At 40.8% G+C, this 14583-nt stretch overlaps 1 protein-coding gene and 1 long non-coding RNA gene across 2 annotated transcripts in view; both read left to right on the top strand.

Moving 5' to 3' along the window:
* The first annotated feature begins 2349 nt into the window (after positions 1-2349).
* Positions 2350-14583, top strand: part of CMPK1 (cytidine/uridine monophosphate kinase 1) — a 33460-nt gene continuing 21226 nt past the window's right edge. Inside the window, exon 1 of the mRNA XM_061186620.1 lies at positions 2350-2670. Coding sequence (XP_061042603.1) covers positions 2500-2670 — 171 coding nt within the window. The 5' untranslated portion in view covers positions 2350-2499. The remainder of the gene's footprint in view (positions 2671-14583) is intronic.
* LOC133088608 (uncharacterized) lies at positions 3009-5236 on the top strand. Its single transcript, XR_009700534.1, has 3 exons — positions 3009-3052; positions 4417-4451; positions 5214-5236. It is a non-coding gene; the product is annotated as an uncharacterized LOC133088608 (long non-coding RNA).

The raw sequence follows: 14583 nt of genomic DNA, 5'->3' as shown, positions 1-14583 counted from the left end.
TAAAAAAAAAGAAGAGTGGAGGAGTTGGGGGAAAAGATGGGGAAGAGGCTGAAAATACTGTGAGGGAAGAGGAAAGGGGTAGTACAGGGAAAAGGAGAGTGGTGGTAGCCATACAGAAGGCTGTACCACTATCCTCCTCTCCTGTTTGTATCCCTTCCTGGCACTCTGCCCTCAACAACTTAGTTTCTCTCTTGTAGTCTCTCTCTTCACGCCAATACTATCTCACTTAAACTTCTACTTGGATAATAAATTGAACACCCTGGCCTCTCAGTTCTAATAACAGGGTGTGCGTCTGCTTCACTCTTCCACTCCCATGGGCTCACCCTGGATCTCAGCATCAGCAGAAACTCACAATCTCTGATACCTCAGTTCCAAATATCCCACTCAGACCACCAGCATCTGTACTGCCTGCCTGCTCACATGCTCAAGTACTCCACTGCAACCATTCTTTGACATCAATACTTTTAATACCTTGGCCCCTTTCCTGGCTCCCCTCCACATCCCCACTATTAGCCCTCACATGCCACCATTTGCTTTTCTGTATGATTTTGATTCTGCATACATCATCATAAACATTCTCTTGCAAACACTCCCTTAGTCTTCTCTCCCTCTGTTGTACTTCCCTGGCAAAACCCCAATCCCAGATGCACTCAACAGTCTGCCTTCTCTCTGCCTGCACCTGAACAAATATCTTCAATTATTTTAAACCTATGGTCTCAAAAACCAGATGAGCTCTTAATACTTCCCAGAAGTCCTACTGATTAGTTTTCTTTAGAAAAACACATTTTCCACTCTCAAAGATGTCTATTTCATACCTTCTCTCTCCTCAAATATCCTAGTCCCTTCTCCTTCCCCCCAGGTAATATCGCCCTTTCTTTACTGAGAAAACAGAAGTTATCAGACAGGAACGCTTCCTACCTTCAAACCTTCCTGCAACTCTACCCTTCTTATAACTCCTGTTACAAATGAACATCTTCCTCTCTAAGACCTTTTAAATCATCTAAGGCCCTCCATGTGCCCTTTGGACCTGCCCATCTGACTTTTCTTCTCAAGGGTTACCTTTCTTCATTTCTGTCAAATCATTCCTAGCGGCTTAAATGCAAGCTTGAGTACAGCATTGACCAACAGAACTTTTTGTGATGACAGAAAGGTTCTGTATGTGTGCTGTCTAATACAATTTCCACTAGCCACATGTGACTACTGAGTTCTTGAAATGTTGTTATTGTGACTGAGGAACTGAATTTTTAATTGTTCTTAATGTAATTAATTTAAATTGCCACATGTGGCTAGGGGCTACCATATTAGACAGCATGGCCCCTATCTCTCATCCTAAATGAACTTTGACTTGACCCTTATTCTCAGTATTGTTTTCAGTTACTCATCTCCTATCCACTCCTTTTTCAATCGGGATTCAAATTAGATATAGTGTATGATTTGCTTTGGGCAGAACTGTAGAGTTCATAAGTCTCCCTGCTGCCAAATCCAATTTATCTGTACTCATTTGTTTTTAACAGTGTTCACTACTACACCACCACAATCCCACCCCAAACACTCTCTGCTGGAACACCACATTCTTCTGGTTTTCCTCTTACCTTTCTGGCTCTGCCTTCTCAGGTTCCTCGTCCTCTCTCCAACTTTTACAGGTCTGTTCACTAAGACTCATTCCTTGGACTCCTTTTGTTCTCAAGATTTTTCCCTAATGCAAGGGGCAGGGAAATGGAGTTATAGTTAAAAGGGCTTCCCATTGCAATTAGAATATAATCCAAACTCCTTTCCTTAACCAAAGGGCCTGACTGATCTGCCGTCGGCCAAACTCTCCCACTTTTCATTCCCTCCTTCGTTTCACACAGCTCTGATCTCACTGGCCTTTCAATTGCTCTAACAGTTGAAAGTTTTAGGTTTTTTGCACTCGCCTTTTCTCCCTTTGTGGGACACTCTATCCCAGTCTCTGCCTAGTTTTGCTCTTTCCTATCCTTATGCCTTGGCTTCTATGTCACCTCTTCAGAGGTCTGACTACCTTACCCAAATTACATTCATCTCTTGTTATTCCTCTGTTTGGTTCCTTCAAAGCCGATATTGCTATTTGCATTTATTTATTCGTGTGTTGACTTGTTCAGGTCGGTTGCCTGGCCCCTGGAATTTAAACTTGCGAGCAGAGACAATGGGCTTTGCTCTCCCGTGGGTCACATCCCAGACGCCAGCCCAGGCCCGACACCAGGAGGCTCAGTATAAAAGACCCGCGGACCGAAAGAATCAATGAGCCGGCTGAGGGGCGGGGAGGACGCGAGCGCGGCCCCGCGTGGGGGACGTAGGGGCGCGGCCAACGAGCGAGCAGCGGAAGCCCGCCCCTTCCGGCCGCGGCGCGGACGCCTCGGCAGCCACGGCGGCTGGACCGCGGCTGGCACCGGCTCGGCCCGCCCACTCTTCCGTGCCCCCCTGCCGCTCTAACGCCTGCTCGGCCGCTGTCAGCTGCATCAGCGTCCTACCGAGCCACGGTGCATGCTTCGCCGCTGCGGCCACCGGCTCCTGCACGTCCTAGGCCTTAGCTTCCCGCTGCTGACCGGCCGGCCGCTTTTCCTCTGCCCGCACCGCCTCATGAGGCCGCAGGTCGTGTTCGTCCTCGGCGGTCCCGGCGCCGGCAAGGGGACCCAGTGCGCCCGCATCGTCGAGGTGAGGCCCGGGCAGCCGGCGGCTCCCTGTGCTTGACCGGACGCCGGGCCGGCCCGTCCCGCAGCGCGCGGCTGTCCGCGCCTCCCCCACGCGCCCCACCCCACCCCACCCCCCACCGTCCCGGAGCCACGGACTACGAGTCCCGGCGACCGGCGCACCGCCGGCTTGGCGGTGGTTCGAGGGTCCGCCGGCGCGTGGTATGTCGGGACTGGTAGTCCACGTCCGCCCGCCTCGGGGGGACCCAGAAAGGAGGGGGACCGCTTGGGATCGCTTTGTTCCTGCGCCCCTCTTTCATTTCATTTTGGGGACCAAGTTCGTCTCGAGAGTGGGCTGGGAGAGGGATCCCGGGAGGGTCCGCTTCCGGGGACCCCAGCGCGCAGAGGTCAGTGTGTCGCTGGTTGTGGGGCGGCCGGAGGCGGCAGCAGCGTCGATTTGGGTTAGAGGCTGGGTGCGCCCACCGCTGCCTGAAGGGGAGACCGGTTTTTCCACCACGCCCATTCCTGCAGGCCCTCTAAACTCTGAACCGTCTACTAACTGGTCTTTATCCTAGAAAGGAGCCCCGGGCGACAGGGCGTTACTTTAGGTGTTATGAACCCGTCCAAGTCAGTACCATCCCTGAGGCTCAGCCCGGGTTGGTGTGGTTGGAAAAAGCCGTGGAGTCTGAGATCAAACTTCAACCTCTGGCCCGGCTGCCAACTTACACTTAGTCCATGGCCAAGTCACTTCCTCTCTCCGAGTCTCGGTTGCCCCCACTAGAACAGTAGAGGCTGTGCACACAGATTTAAACTCAGTATGAAATGCCTCCCAAGTCTAAAATGGTGTTACTTTTTTTTTTCCCCCCCCAAAGCGTGGTAAGGTTAATGGTTCAATTCCATTAACAATTTTCGAACAGATACGTGGTTAGCTGCAGTGTGGGTGAAAGGCTTATTGGAGAATCGGGGGAATGTTTGGGAGAGAAGGAAAACAGAAGATATCTAGAAACAGAAGAGGAGATCAGTAGTGCTGTAAAACACCAAAGAATCCTTGTGAAACTCGGTGACCAGCAAAAGTTTTGACCCAGAACTTCTAAAATAGTTTCCTCCTCTTTTCCAGGATATGGCTTTTATTAGCTTTGGGATTTTACTCCTCTCCCAGGTTCATACAACCCACTCCTGTCCTATATTTTATTCTCTAAAGAGCATCCAGAAAAAGTCGGATGGTAGCATCTTCATTATGTGTTTTACAGCTGTATTTATAATTGTTGATCATTTGTAAGACTATAAGTGGAGCTAATTCAACCAAAAAATACATAAATATTTTTCTCCTTATTTTTGTTCGTTCTTTTCACTTTTTAAAAGACATGACAATTGGATAGTTTCAGGTTTTTGTTGTATATATGAAATAACTCTTACATGTAAATAGCATAGTAGGGGAAGGAGAAAAGACTTTATTTTTGTTTGTTTTTTGTTTTTTATTGAAGTATAGTTGATTTACAATGTTGTGTCAGTTTCAGGTGTACAGCAAAGTGAATCAGTTATACATATACATATATCCACTCTTTTTTAGATTCTTTTCCCATATAGGCCATCACAAGAGTATTGAGTTAAGTTCCCTGTACTATACAGCAGGTCCCTATTAGTTATCTGTTCTATACACAGTAGTGTGTAAATGTCAATCCCAATAACCTAATTTATCCCTCCCCCTCCCTTCCCCCCTGGTAACCATAAGCTTGTTTTCTACATCTGTGACTCTATTTCTGTTTTGCAGATAAGTCCATTTGTACCATTTTATAGATTCCACATGTAAGTGATATATGATACTTGTCTTTCTCTGTCTGACTTACTTTACTTATTATAACAATCTCTAGGTCCATCCATGTTGCTACAAATGGCATTATTTCGTTCTTTGTTATGGCTGAGTAATATTCCATTGTATATATAAACGACATCTTCTTTATCCATTCCTCTGTCAAGGACATTTAGGTTGCTCCCATGTCCTGGCTATTGTAAATAGCACTGCAATGAACATTGGGGTGCATGTATCTTTTTGAATCATGGTTATCTCTAGATACATGCCCAGGAGTGGGATTGCTAGATCACATGGTAGCTCTGTTTTTACTTTTTTAAGGAACCTCCATACTGTTCTCCATAGTTACTGTACCAATTTACATTCCCACCAGCAGTGTGGGAGGGTTCCCTTTTCTCCATACCCTCTCCAGCCTTTATTGTTTGTGGATTTTTTGATGATGGCCATTATGATGTGTGTGAGGTGATACCTCACTGTAGTTTTATTTTGCATTTTTCTAATAATTAGCGATGATGTAATGATGCTTTTTAGCCATCTGTATGTCTTCTTCGGAGAAATGTCTATTTAGATCATCCGCCCATTTTTTGATTGGGTTGTTTGTTTTTTTAATATTGAGCTGCAGGAGCTGTTTGTATATTTTGGAGATGAATCTGTTGTCGGTTGCTAATATTTTCTCCCATTCTGAGGGGGAAAAGACTTTACTAGAGTCAAACAGATATGGGTTCAAACCCTAACTGTTCCATTTACTATCTCTTTAGTCCCAGAGAAGTTGTTGTTTTACCTTGGGTTCCTCTGTAAGAAGGAAGAAATAATACCTGTCTGGTATGGTATTTATGAATATGAAATGAGGTAAAGTATCTGGCATGTATAGATGCAAATAATTTTTTCCTCTGTTTTAGAGTTCCTGTTCTTAATTTATGAGATTGGTTGTTTTTACTTTGAAGTGCACTGTAGTTTTACTTTTTAAAAATTGGTTTATGACTGATGTATTGGAATGTATTTAAATATTTCATTTTTGAATCATAATGTGACTTTAAGTGTTCACACCCAAACTGATAATACCCGTATTACTCCACTGGGTTAAAAATAATCTCTACATTCTGTAACTAGTATTTATTCTTTACTCTGTTTGATAATGGTGGATAGTATTTTAAAGATTTTTTTTAAATTAATTAATTAATTTATTTATTTATTTTTGGCTGTGTTGGGTCTTCGTTTCTGTGAGGGCTTTCTCTAGTTGTGGCAAGCGGGGGCCACTCTTCATCGCGGTGCGCGGGTCTCTCACTATCGTGGCCTCTCTTGTTTCGGAGCACAGGCTCCAGATGCACAGGCTCAGTAGTTGTGGCTCACGGGCCTAGTTGCTCCGCGGCATGTGGGATCTTCCCAGACCAGGGCTCGAACCCACGTCCCCTGCACTAGGGGGCAGACTCTCAACCACTGCGCCACCAGGGAAGCCCAATGGATAATATTATAAACCTGTTAATTAAGAATTATAAGATTTCCATGATGAGATATGTTCTATAATGTATTATCTTATTCTTTAAGATTTCAACACTTATATGAGCTTAAATTCAACTGTTTTCTTACAATTCCAAATAGCTTATAATTCAGCAGTTGCTGTCTTCTAGTGGATTAAACAATGGAATGTCTATGGTCAGTTAGGTAAGAGGATTTTTTGTTTTGTTTTGTTTTGTTTCTTTTGTGAGTCTCTTGCATTTTGACTCAGTGTTTTATTATACAGGCAAATGTAAGCTGAATCCCAAACGATTGTAATTTTGGGGGCTAATTTTTTTCTGTAGGGGAAAAGTTATATAAATCAAGGTTAAATTCCCCAACTATCATGCCATTACTAATTTAGCTAACAGGGTACCTGAAATGTGGCTGAATCAGAATTGTTTCTTTGGGAAGATTACATTAATTTCCAACTCAGGCCACCAGAAGTACATCTTTGGACCCTTGCTACAGAACCTGAGAATATCTGGCCCTCTAATATCCTGGGACATTGCAGTTATGGTTGAGGGTGTCACCAGAGGGAAGCTGTTGCTTGTTTTTTTTTGTTTTTCTAGCTGTGAATTCTACCTGTGCTACTTGCTCTCCCAGACCTTGAGGAAGAAAAGGCAAATCTGATGCAGCATCTTCTGAAAGTGTTGTGAACTGGAAAGGAAAGGTTTGAGGGAGGCTTTGAGGTTGAATTTTGCCCATTTAGTTGAACTGATCTTTTTCAGTTTTGTTTTATTTTCTAACTAATTTTTAAGTCTGTCTTCTCATACTCAAATTTGTTTTTGAAAATAGCCATTTTCTAAATCAGTGCAATCAGGAGTCAAGTCCTCAGAGTGGAGTTATTATTGTGGAATAACATGTGACTAAAAAATCATGATGGAAGATACCGTGTCATTTTTGAATTTTTTTAAATTAAGCTTTATTTATATTGTTTTGGCCCAAGAAAAATTATGGTGCCATAACCTAAACTTGTCTGAAAATAACAACCACAATTTTGCATGTGTTAGCTGGGATATTTAAACCTACTCTCTTTTAAAGATGGTGAACATTCTGCTTAAATGAACAATTATGCTAAAGTTTATATCCATGCCAAATTGCTTTCTGTAGCACCCCAGAAGCATTTTTATCATCTTGTGTTTTAACTTCCTCCAGAACCTGTATGGGTAACTTATACATTGTATCCTACCTGCTATGCTTAGAAAGTTTTGGGTGATACTGACTTTAAGTATGTAGAAATCAGAAATTTGATTTTATTTATCTTTTTGTCTCTAGTGTTGAACATTGTATCTGACATATAGGTGCTTAATAAGTATTCTTTGAATGAATATATAGCACACCAGTTTGTCCTGAAGATGTAAAAAAATTTAAAATTCGGTCTCCAGGGGGCGCCCAAGGAGCAGTTAGTACTCCCAATTTCAGGACCAGAAGTATTTGAATGAAACCTCTGTCTTACTCTGATTTCTCATGTAACACTTCAGTTTACTCTCAGTGAATAAATGGTATAGTTGTAAAAATCTGATGAGCATTCTAAAATTTTTAAGCTCCTGATTACAAATCCCTAAAGCAGACTACCACTCATTAAAGAAACGAGATAGGAAGATCCACTGGACATTAAGCTTGCTTCAGAACAGGCCTTTCTCCTTTTGGTGGGATGGGCTGGAGTGAGAGATAGGTTTTTTGGGGTTTTTTGTTTTTTTTAAAGGAAAGTTTAAATTATCTAAAAGAGAGTCCACAGAATCCTCGACTCTCCTGAAGCACCACCCTTTCATTAAGGTAATGGTAACGTGGGATTTTTGTTGTTGTTGTTGTTAAGAATTTGGAGGAGGGGAGAATATGTTCAGATTATTTACTATTCTTACTTTTGAAAACTTCATTTTTTTCTTTGGATTTTAAGTTACAATAGTAATACATATTTGTTGGTGACCTCTAACCCTGAGGTCACCAGTATTAACTGTCTGGTATTAACTCTTTCTCAATATTTTTACAAATAAAAGTGCATATAGTTACCTTTTTTACCTCCAAATGGGATTATTCTGTTTTTTTTTTTTTTTACTGAATGTATCATGGCTATCCTCTCAGGCCTCTGCACATAGACTTAACTCATTTTTTTTTAATGTTTTTTTTTTAAATTAATTAATTAATTAATTTATGGCTGTGTTGGGTCTTCGTTTCTGTGTGAGGGCTTTCTCTAGTTGTGGCAAGCGGGGGCCACTCTTCCTCGCGGTGCGTGGGCCTCTCACTATCGCGGTCTCTCTTGTTTCGGAGCACAGGCTCCAGACGCGCAGGCTCAGTAATCGTGGCTCACGGGTCCAGTTGCTCCGCGGCATGTGGGATCTTCCCAGACCAGGGCTCGAGCCCGTGTCCCCTGCATTGGCAGGCAGATTCCCAACCACTGTGCCACCAGGGAAGCCCTAGACTTAACTCATCTTTATTAGTAGCTGCAGAATAGTCCATAATATGGATGTTACCATAGCATAGTTGTACCATTCCCCCCATTGATGGACATTCAGGGTAGTTTTCAGGAAATTATTCTGCTATTGCAAACAGTGCTTCAATAAATTTCCTTGTAAATATAATATTGCATATGGATGCTTTTGTTTTTGCAAGCAAAATTCCTAAAAGTGGGATTGCTAAGTCAGAAGATAAGTGCATTTTTAATTTTAACTGATAATTGTTTGATTACTTTTCAAAAACATTATACTTACATTTCTATCAGCAGTTGTATGCTTTTTTTTTTACTAGCACTGGATGATTATCAATCATTTTAATTTTTTCAAATTTGTTAATCTCCTCTTCAAAGTTTTTCTGAGTAAATTACTCATTTTTTCCAAGAAGTCCATTAAGGTGAAAGGCATAATTAGACTTAAAAAAAAATTTCCCTTTACTTGTCGTTTATTCAGAAAACATTCTTTGAGAGCTGGGCACTGTGATAGTTGCTAAGGTGAATAAGACACAGACCCTACTGTCAAAAGTTTACAGTGAGCTGTGAGATATGGAAGTTAAACAGTGACTATGACAGGACAGAGTGGTAAGTCCTATGACAGAAATATACACACAGACCATTTAGATAAGGGACATTTAAGTTACAGCTCAGTGGGTCAGGGAAGGCTTCCTGGGGGGCAGTGATATGTATGAGCTGAATTTAGAAGGACAGTAGGAAAGAAGCAGCCAGGAGATGTGGGGGAGTGGAGAACACTTAAAGCAGAGTTACCCTTGCATAGGGTAGTTGGAGGTTTCAATTCTGAGAAAAGGCTAAGGAGAGTAAACGAACACAAGTGAGATTGACCCAGAAAACACTTCCTAAATGCAAACTGTTTGCTCTGTCTGTGTTGGGGGATATTGGCTTCTAGAGGTTCTCAATTTAGAGTAGAGATAGACACATACTTAATAGAATTTCATGAGAAAAGATATGAAAGATTTTTGCAAATATTAAGGTTTAACATTAAATTGTTTTAAAATTGTTTATCAGGAGTTCCCTGGTGGCATAGTGGTTAGGATTCTGGGCTTTCACTGCCATGGCCTGGGTTCAATCCCTGGTCAGGGAACTGAGATCCCTCAAGCCGTGCAACGTGGCCAAAAAAAACAAAAAAACAAAAACTGTTTATCTTTTAGATTTGCCTCCCTAACTAGATTGTAATGTCTTCAAGGATGGGGACCCTGTCTTTTGCTCCTGTTCATTCTACTGCATGGTGTTTGAGGTGCCTACTTATCCTTCAGATCTTAGCTTAATACAGAGATTCCCAAACATTCTGAGTTCATGGTCCCCTTAGCGTCTCAGTAATTTTTTTCACAAACACCTTAGTCCATAATAAGTATCTAACAGTTGTATTTATTAAGTAATTGGATCCAAACAATACTTAATAAGTATTTTCTAACAACTTAGTAGCTGTTTGAAGAAACAGTACATATACATTAAAAGAAGAAGTAGCAAAAAGAAAAAAAAAAAAAAAAGTAGCAACTTAATTTCATTCTTATGTAACCAGAGTCACTTACTAATGGGATGTAAATGCCTGTTGGCACTGCCCAGTTTCTCATACCTTGGAATCAGATTAGACGCTTCCATACTCATTTTATTTTCCACATTAATTTTCACGTGGTACTTATTTTTATGACAGCAACTGCCCACCAAAAAGTCAGCATCACAAAGATGTGTCTTCGAAAAGAATGTGCATGATCTAAAGTTGAAATTGTGAACTACCCTGAGCTGATAGTTCACATGATATCTAATAGATGTCCAGTGTTGCTCTGTTTCCCTTAAAAATGTAAACCCAGGGCACTCTTGTGAATTCGCTGCAGTGCTCCAGGGTACTTTGACATTCAGTTTGGGAACCATGAGCTAAAAATGATTTCCTCAGTGAAACTGGCCCTCACATTTTTAGACTAGGTCAGATTTCTCTATTATGTGATCTCATAGCACTTCAAAACATCTGTCAGTTTGTTATTCTTTTGTCCTTTCAGTTTTTAATTCTGTTGTCCTTTATAACATTTATCTGTTTGTAGTTCACGTTTAATTTCATGATTATTGGATTGTCTCCCTCATTACACCATAAGCTCCATAAGGATGAGAACCTTAGATTTCTAAATTTACTCTTATATCTTCAGTGTCTAGTACAATGTCTGGCATAAATTGATGCTCAGTGAACATTTGTTAAGTAGATTTTGAAGCCAGTCATACCTGGATTTCTGCCATTTAGTGAGTTATTTAAATTTTTGGCTCTTTGGTTTTCTCCCCTGAAAATTTGGGATATTAATCTACTTTACAGGGTGATTATGAGGATTAGCCAAGAGAATCCAATAAAATGTCTGGCACGGTGCCTACTTTGTGTCTGGCACTTCATATATGTTAGCATCTCTCTCCTTGCCTATTCTGTGCTTATCTATAAATAGTCAATGAAAGAAATATCTTGAGCAGTGTCAGTGGCTACACTTCGGTGGTCATTCTTAGTCAGTAGACTGAAGAAAAATTGATTTGCAAGGATATGAACAAATGTCAAAGTGTCATACCAGTGTATTGTCTACTAGGCAGTATGTAGAGTTCAGACTCTGGAGTTAGACTGTCTGGGTTTGAATCTTACCTTAACACCTACTGTGTGTGAGATCTTAGCAAAGGTTTAGTCTCTCTATGCCTCAATTTCCTCATCTGTAAAATGGGAACAATAATATATAGTATCTACCTCAGAGGGGTGTTGTGAGGACTAAATGAGCTAATGTATGTAAAGTACTTAGAGCAGTGCCTGGCATGTGATAATTCCTATATAAATGTTAACTATTATTTTTATTATTATCATCATCATCTTACTTTTTCTGTGTTTTCCCTCCTGCCACCCCTAGCTCGACCTTCTTTTGACTTGCTTAAGATTTTTTTCCTTCCTGATTTATTCCTTTGTACTTTGGAAGCTATACAATCTGTTTTTAGTGGTTACCCTAGAAATTTTAAGAACACATATTATTTAACTTAAGTCTAATATTAATATTTTTACTCTCCCCCAAACAATACAAATACCTTAGGACACAACTCTATTTTCTATCCTGTTCTTTTTTTTTTAGGATTTTAATTCTATATTGAGTTTTCCTTTTAATCCCCGCAAATGACCTGTTAATGTTTTATAACAAATGTTTGTTTAGAATAACTTACATACATACCATTTTCTTTACTAACCATTTATTTTTGCACCTCAGATCTTCCTTCTGAGATCATTTTCTTTCTTGAAGTATATCCTTTAGATGGTTCTTTAATCAGTATGGGCTTGTGGTTAGGAAATTTTGCTGTATACTTTACATGGTAGGTTCTTTTTTCCTAGTTTAAGCACCTAGGGTATCATCCTTCAGAGGTCCTGACTTTTATGTGGAGCTCGTTGATCTGACCTCCAATCCTATTTAGGTCTCAGTCTTTGTCTCCTTTCCCCTCTCTGTGGCTGATTAAATCCTGGGCTCTAGCCCCCTGTGATTTGGGGATGGGGAAAGTCCCCAGGGCAGCCATAGCTCCAGCACTCTCTCCTCTGGATTTGTGCTTTCTTGATTTATCTGAATTGGGTTACTCCTTTAATTTTTGGCCAGCTCAGTCATACATTAAAAAATAATAATAAAATTATATATTAATAAATATACAAATATTAGAGATTATATATATATCCAACTACATGGGTGTGCTGTGCTGGGAGGGGTTTCTCTCTCTTTTTTTTAATAAGTTTTATTCATTTATTTATTTATGGCTGTGTTGGGTCTTCGGTGCGCAGGCTTTCTCCAGTTGCGGCAAGCGGGAGCTGCTCTTCATTGTGGTGTGTGGGCTTCTCATTTCGGTGGTTTCTCTTGTTGCGGAGCACGGGCTCTAAGCGCACGGGCTTCAGTAGTTGTGGTTCGCGGGCTCTAGAGTGCAGGCTCAGTAGTTGTGGCGCACAGGCTTAGTTGCTCCGCGGCATGTGGGATCTTCCCAGACTAGGGCTCGAACCCACGTCCCCTGCATTGGCAGGCGGATTCTTAACCACTGCACCACCAGGAAAGTCCTGGCAGGGGTTTCTCTGAATGAATGTATATATTCCACCCCCATCAAAATTAGACGCCTCTACCTAAGTCTGCCCTAGCTCAGAACACCTCTTCAATGTCAGTTCTTCCCCTTATCCTTACTCCCATTGAAATCTACTTGATTTACATCCTTTGGATTAAAGTTTTAGTGACGGTAATCGATTAAACACCACATCCTAGTTAAGATGCTAATAGGAGAGGACTGTAGTCACGAAAGACCTCCGAAAGTCACATAGGAGTACAGTATTTTAATGGTTGTCCTTCTGAATTGAAATTGAGAGCATTTCAGAGAAACCACTCTAGTAGTGGGACTTTTAGACTAGATAAGAGAGAAAAGGTGGAGACAGGGGATAACCATCTTACTCTTTGTGTCATGTTAGCTTGATCACACTGACTCTTGCTAACCTTAAAGCTAGTACTTTTAGCCCAGTTGCCATATGAGAATGTATTTATTCTAACATTTCAGTTAAATTAAGGACATTTTTATAGACTGAACATGTGATAAGAGCATTTAGAACTTAATAGAGAACAGGTGTGACTGAACATACTGTTTGCCGACAGTTTCCTGCTGCTGGTGAACAAAGCTAACCAAACAGCACTTCGGTAAAGGAAGAAGCCCCAGTTATTACGTACCATTCTTAGAAACTTTCACTTTGAGGAACTGGGTCCCAAAAAAAATACATGTTCCATGCTTGGTTTCCATCAGTTATCTCCAGAAGACCGGTAAGTTGGTTCCATTTATCATTAAGGTATATTCTATACCAACAAGCAATTGAATATGCTTAGTTTGGGACTCTACAAAAGACTGCTGCTTTGCTCACTTTGTGTTTGGAATTTCCATGATGTATTAGTCATTGATGTTTGCCACTGAAAAGTTCTGTGTGCTGAATTTAACCTATAAGACTTTAAGTATAATTAGGTAGATAATAACATGAATTTCTGTTCTCTTGGTGTCTACTGGGAGTAAAGAGACAGTCCAGAAGATGTTTCATTGATATTATGTAATTGGGAATTGACTTGATGGTTAATTTAGGTTTTTAAATTGGAAATTTTTATTTGCTACTTATTTAATGATTATTGGGTGAGGCAAGTGGAAATGGAAATGGTGTCACAAGTGGAGAAAGGCAAGAATGAAGCAAACGAAGCAAGGATGGTCAGAATCTGGCTGAATGGTGGGTCAGATATGCCTGGCTCTGTGTGTGGATAAAGTTCCTGATCTTCTCTCCATGCTAGGATACAACAAAATGATAAAGTCCATGAACTTGGAGTCTCCTTTTTAATTTCCACCAGCAGATTCTGTCATGCGAAGGCCATAGTACCTTGATGGCAAGACTCTGTATTTCCATGTCTGTCACCTAGGAGTTACCTCAGAGGCCCACTGTGGAATAATCGTCACTGAGAGTCAGGAGACCTGGGTTCAAGTGCCAGTTTCCTCTCTGCTAACTAGTGAGTCAGCTTATCTCAGTTTCCCCTTTCATAAAATGAGGGGTATGGAAATAGGTGGTCTTGGTAGCCCTAAAACAGTTCTGTATACTGAGACTTCATTGTTAGGTAGTATTGTAATCCTGTGTAGTCACATTCAAGAGGCATGTTATCCAATCACTATGAATATGTGTATCTTCTTTGCCATTCTATGCTGTATGAATGGGAGCACCAAGGAATTGTATTTAATAAATTCCCACTGTATTTCATGTTTGCGTAGAACTTCAGAGTGATAACAAAGAATGTGTAAAGGCAGGAAAAGGAATAGTTTTTTGAAGTAGAACAATTGTGTATGTATGAATTTTTTTTAATTAAAAATATTTAAGAAATGGGACATTGGAGCCAACTTTCTTACAATATAGCATAGTAGTAGAAAGAATGTAGACTTTGAAGTCAGTTGTTGGTTCACATCTCAGTCTACCACCTGTGGCTATGTCGCTTAACTTTTCTGATTCTGTTATCTTCATTTGTAAAGTGATGATAATAATGACAACTTCACTAGGTTGTTATAAAGATGAAACAGCATAATGCTTCTACAGTGTTCAGCACAGTACGTGGCACTCAGTAAATTTGTAAAGGCTAGCATAATTTTAGAAAAGATCTACAGTGAAGAGATCAAAGAGT

This window comes from Eubalaena glacialis, chromosome 3 (assembly GCF_028564815.1).
Source record: "Eubalaena glacialis isolate mEubGla1 chromosome 3, mEubGla1.1.hap2.+ XY, whole genome shotgun sequence".
NCBI lineage: Eukaryota > Metazoa > Chordata > Mammalia > Artiodactyla > Balaenidae > Eubalaena > Eubalaena glacialis.
The sequence above is the reverse complement of the archived record's forward strand: the minus strand, read 5'-3'. Positions and strand labels throughout refer to the sequence as shown.